At 33.8% G+C, this 5,638-nt stretch overlaps 1 protein-coding gene across 2 annotated transcripts; it reads right to left on the reverse strand.

Moving 5' to 3' along the window:
• Positions 1 to 1,535: 1,535 nt before the first annotated feature.
• Positions 1,536 to 4,400, reverse strand: LOC140807375 (indole-3-pyruvate monooxygenase YUCCA6-like). Of its 2 annotated transcripts, none has more exons than XM_073164201.1 (4): positions 3,500 to 4,400; positions 2,374 to 2,622; positions 1,970 to 2,092; positions 1,536 to 1,885 (listed from the first exon to the last, which is right to left on the reverse strand). In XM_073164201.1, exons 1-4 carry the CDS (start codon positions 4,211 to 4,213, stop codon positions 1,655 to 1,657), a joined length of 1,317 nt encoding a protein of 438 aa, XP_073020302.1. In that variant the 5' UTR covers positions 4,214 to 4,400; the 3' UTR covers positions 1,536 to 1,654. The 2 variants fall into 2 exon arrangements, with proteins under 2 accessions (XP_073020302.1, XP_073020303.1); XM_073164202.1 differs by having other exon boundaries at positions 1,754 to 1,885; positions 1,970 to 2,043.
• Between the last annotated feature and the right edge of the window lie 1,238 nt (positions 4,401 to 5,638).

Below are 5,638 nucleotides of genomic sequence, written 5' to 3' on the forward strand. Positions count from 1 at the left end.
AATGAACTTCTTGCTACATGAAGAAGGCTTTTACGCTTGGTACGAGGAGCACACAACTTAATGATAGCGTTATTCAAAATATTTTTCCTTTCTTTTTATTTATAAATATGGTTTTATCCGAAAAGTCGTTAAATAGTATTTTTAGGAAAATTGTACAATTTTTGCATATATCATAAAAATATCATATTTTCATCAAAAACATTTTAAAATATCATTCAGCATGTATTGTAATTCCTCGGACACTGCCAGACCTCTCAAACTACCCGAGCGTAAAATGACCATTTTACTCCTGGACCTCGAACTTCTCAATTTTGACTTTTTTTTATTTTTCTTGACTCGAGCCTATCCTGAACCATCATATAAGCTTATTTTTTACTCTAGTATTTTTTTTATACGTAAACCCGAGCCTTTAGATTTAATGACTTAATAGCTAAACCGTGAAGCGTTTCGAACTCGAATTAATTCAAACCTTAATATTTTCTTCCAAATTTTAAACATAAACTTTTCATGCCTAAACTACCCCAGTGAACCACAAACCAGCCTCCGTGAACCATGGTTCGAGCCCCATATCTTTCTCTAGCCATTTTCTAGCCTATTTCTCCCAAACCAAGACGCGCATGCACTTAAAACTCTCAAGCCACCCTTGAGCCACCTTGGACTAGAACACTTCATTTACCACTTAAACGACACATTTTTCAATCCATAAATGTCTCGTATTGACACCGATTCCCTTAGAATTCATAACACGTCTCATATATGCATATAAACGTCAAAACTTTGAAAATAATCATCAAAACGTTAAATTATTTGCTCAATATAATTTTCATACTTCAAAACATAAAACACACATATGATGATTTGAATGGTGCAAAAAAAAAAGTTTAGAAACATGCTTTTGTGTTTAAAACGCTTGAAATAGGAATATCGAAGCGGTAGAACGTCAGTGACGAATGAAGGACGATTTCTACCCTTTTTTCTCGTCAAAACCCCACCAAAAACCCACTTTGGGATGAAAGAGAGTCGGGTTATCGTTGTAGGAAGGAAGAACGAGGAGAAAAATCGAAGAAATTAAGGAGAAAAAAATCGAAAACTTCACTTGCCCAAGAGCTCCAAGTTTCGGCCGATGTTCTACCTTCACTTTCGATTTCACGTAAATTGTGTGGTGTGTTTCGGTGTGTGTGTGTCTAGGGTTTAGGTGTGTGTAGGATTCTTTTAAAAGAATTCAAGGTTTCCTAAACACTAAATTAATCCTAATTTTTAAAATAATTAATTATGTCCATTAAGATTAATAAAATCATTAGACCTCAAATTAAAAATGATATTTAGAATTTTTTGGTGTGTAAAAATTTTAAGCAAAAAAAAAAAATACTCGTAAATATGATATGGAAAAATTGTTATAACATGTAAAAATATTATTACTGATATAATAATATTTAATTTTAAAATCATTAATTTAACTTAATAGAATTAAACTATATACATTATTTAAAATCATTAATTTAACTTAATAGAATCAAATAAAACGACTCGGCTTGATTCTAAATTAAATAAATTTTCTTCTATATTTCAAACCCCCCAAAAAAAAAAAATCGTGAAGTTTTTGTTTCGCCCTCTACACGAGAGTTCCGGCTCATACAATTTCCGGCCACCTTTATTATAGACAATGGTAGTATGAACTGTATTGTGGCCAAGAAATGACTGATAAATGCTTCGCTTCATCCCTCCAACAACTTTCAATGTCATTCGCTATGTTCTTAGCATCCATGGACGTCCCGAGAAGGCCACGCTTGGTGAATCCCACGGCGTATAGCCCGCGTTCGCCTTTCCAGCCATTCGGAAATGCCATTTTTGGCAGTCCATCTTTCTTTGAAAACATGTCATTCTCCTGGGGAAAAAGTTGCTTATTCAGCCAAATTAACATGTCCTTTAATTTAAGATTGATTAAATTCTTGAATGAAAATGGTCGTACCTTTAGCCAAGATGGGACATTGCTTTTGTATCCTGTCCCTAAGATTAATGCATCAAAATGTTCCATACTTCCATCTACAAATTCAACTGACTGATTCCTTAGTCTTCGGATTCCGGGGCACACCTTTAATTAAGTTGATTAATTCATTTTATAAAATATCAGAGAACCTACACTCTAAAAATATTTTCGAAATGTCTTTGTTATGTGAATTTAAGTAATAATATAGTTAAAAAATGTGTGTGTGTGTGTGTATAATGCAAAGTAGACCAAGAAAAGAGCAACCTATTTTATATAATTGTTTGGACAAAACTATTGGGTTTTGGCACACTAGGTAGAAGTGCCATTAGTTAAAGCTAAACAATTATTGAAAAGTGGAGAAAGAGTGGGTAGTGATTGAGTAGTACCTTGATGTCTCCACTTTTGATCTTGTCAAGTGTTCCGACATCGAGCACCGGCGTCTTTCCTGACGAGTTCTTGAGCTCGAGTGGGCCTAATCTTGGACGGTCCAAACCAAATCGAGCAGTGTCGCCGAGCATGAGCCATGACATGGCTAGTAGGAACCGGTCGACAAGGCGAATGGGAAACCATTTCAACAAACACATGGACAACCCGAAAGTTGATCTTCCTAACATTTCTCGTGGTATAATGTGTACCTAAAATTGTCATCGAATTCTTACCCATTAATGAAAAGGATGAATTGGGGATCAAACTGATCAAAGCAAAAGTACACACACGTGTAAGTGAAAGAATAAATGCAGACTAACTAAAGTGAAATATAAATATATATATATATATATATATATATATATATATATATATATATATATAGTTTTGATATGCTGCACACCACCGTGCACACCTATGCGAGCACCGATGAGGTGTCACTCACCCATTGGATGCGCAATTTTTCTATATTTCATCACATCCATTTTTCTATATTTCATCACATAGGTGTGCAGCATATAAAAACTGTATATATATATATATGAAAAAGTTAATTTTGAAAGTTGAGAAAATCAAATAACCCGCTGTGTTCCCGACAAATGTATGTATTTATATACAAGTGCTAAAAAAAGATAGCATCTTTATAAAAGAAAAGAAACTTGGAAGAATATATACGATTTACTGCTTGACTTTCTTTTTCAAGACAACCGATATCAGATAAAGAGAGATGCAAAATATTCAGAAAATTTTAACGTTTTGATATGTTTCCATATTCTCTATATATTCTCATGCAAAAGCATATCTAATCGAGAGAAAAGCCTAAAAAGATGAATCTAGGCATGTTCTTGCATTTCTTTCCAAATACATGAATGGAAACATAAAAACATGAAAAGAAAACATCCCGATTCTTGAGTTATGCATTATTTTGAAGTTAATAATAATAATTAAAATATATGGATGATTTATTACACATGTTTTCTTGTAAGCTCATTTTTCTGTCTCAAAAGAAAGTTTGTTCCGTTTATGATTTTAGAGTGAGGGGTGAGCATCATGATTGCAAAGATATTCTTGTAAAAATTGTGTTACCTTATCTCTAACCACGATCGAGGGGTGTGCATCATGATTGCAAAGATCCAAACACACCTCCATTCCCGAATTCCCACACCCTACGACAACTACTTTCTTCCCCTTGTAGATTCCTCCACTTTTATACTCGCTCGTATGCACCACATCTCCACCAAACTCCTCCATCCCTTCTATCTCCGGCACCAACGCCTCCGCATTCTCCCCCGTCGCCACCACCAACCAACGGCAAACATACTCCACCTCCCCCGCCTCCTCCGTCGCAGCAGCCGTGCAAACCCTCCAGAACCCAAGGTTTTTATCATGCTCGGCACTCACCACTCTTTGGTTAAAAACAGGCTTGATCTCGAATCTTTTAGCGTAGGATTCCAAGTAATGAATGAAGTGTTGTTTAGTAGGGTAAGTTGGGAAATCTTTAGGAAAAGACATCAACGGCAACTCACAGTATTGTTTAGGCAAATGAAGACTTAAACGATCATAAGTACTGTGTTTCCATAAAGAAGCTAGACAAGTTGATCTCTCGAGTATAAGACTCGGCACTCCTTTCTCTTTCAAACAGGCCGCAGCCGCCAGGCCAGAAGGCCCCGCGCCAACTATCACGGGGCCTGGGAACCAAACGCAACGTTTCGACCTCGAGAAAGAAGTATTAATCTTCTTGCCATTGTAGTACCGATCATGAACAATCTTGGCCTCCATTTCTCTTATATAACCATCCATGATAATCAAGAATGGTGTAAATATACAAGGGAACCCCGAATAAGATTCGAATTATTCAATCTTATAATCCGAGTTGAATCTCGATTCTTGAATTCTCGCATTTGATTCATTCAAGGGGAAGAATTTTTGTAGAGAGAATTGGATTGAACTTGCCCCATTGTTGTTTTTTTTTTATTATTGAAATAAATACAAGTCTACCAAAGTTTGTGTGTGTGCAAGAAGTGGTGAGTCATATTTATAGTGTGTGATCCATGTGTGCATATTAATCAGTAATGAAATTGAGTTCAAATAACAATTAATTAACCAGCTTTCCAAATTAATTTAGTCATTTGGTTTTAGACAAAGTCTAAAAATTCCTCATTCTTATATCTTTCAGATAAAAATAACAAAAAGTTGATCATGTTGAAATGAAAAGAATTTGGTGCAAATAGAAAATATTCTTACAAGTTACCAAAACTAAGTGAATTTGATAACATAAAAGGTTCCAATTCTTTTTCTTTGTTGTCAATGAATTCTTTAAAAAGAAATAATAAAATGATATATTTAGTGGTGAGAAATTCCCATATATATGGCGCATCAAAGTATATATTATATGATATTGGGATGAAGTAATATTACTAAATATTAATGGATAAATTGTGTTTCTTGTTCCTCTTACTTGGGAACTATGTGATCTGGAGAATCTAGCCAACATAGTGCCTAGAGGGCTATCATATAGGGGTATAACTGTAATTTCCCATCAATATATATATATATATATATATATATATAGATGAGCAGGTCTTTGTGAGACGGTCTCACGAATCTTTATCTGTGAGACGGGTCAACCCTACCGATATTCACAATAAAAAGTAATACTCTTAGCATAAAAATTAAACTTTTTTTTATGGATAACTCAAATAAGAGATTCATCTCACAAAATACGACTTGTGAGACCGTCTCACACAAGTTTTTGTCATATATATGTACTACATACAAAATTGTGAAAAATTACATAAATTTTTAAATATTTTTGGCCGAAGAAATTAATACCTAACTTTAAACACACAGAAGAGGGGGCTGCCTCGACAATAATGGATGGCCCCATTTATCCACCCAAACTCGAATTAAAACGATAATGTATGTATTGGGTCGATATAAAGATTCAATTCAATTTTTCTATAAATTTACCTTGATTTCATTAAATATTAAACTATAGAATCAGATCTTTTTAAGTGATTAATGAAACATATATCCAATTAAATTGTTCAATGACTATGTATTATTCACCTCAATTTCATTAAATATTAAATTGTCATGATTTAGACGGTAGAGAAAATAGATTAAGCGCGCTTTAACGATTATTGCGATTAAATTACAAAATTTGTGTTTAATTTAATAGTTTAAGGTTATATATATATATATATATATATATATATATATATA

Source organism: Primulina eburnea, chromosome 12 (genome assembly GCF_022965805.1).
Source record: "Primulina eburnea isolate SZY01 chromosome 12, ASM2296580v1, whole genome shotgun sequence".
Lineage (NCBI taxonomy): Eukaryota > Viridiplantae > Streptophyta > Magnoliopsida > Lamiales > Gesneriaceae > Primulina > Primulina eburnea.

What these genes read in the sequence shown, in the direction of transcription:
- LOC140807375 (XM_073164201.1), bottom strand. Translation starts at nt 4,213, where the DNA reads ATGGATGGTTATATAAGAGAAATGGAGGCCAAGATTGTTCATGATCGG. An exon ending in CGATCGTGGTTAGAGATAAG is followed by an intron (nt 2,623 to 3,499) that starts GTAACACAATTT and finishes TGACAATTTTAG; the next exon opens with GTACACATTATACCACGAGA. An exon ending in TCAAAAGTGGAGACATCAAG is followed by an intron (nt 2,093 to 2,373) that starts GTACTACTCAAT and finishes ACTTAATTAAAG; the next exon opens with GTGTGCCCCGGAATCCGAAG.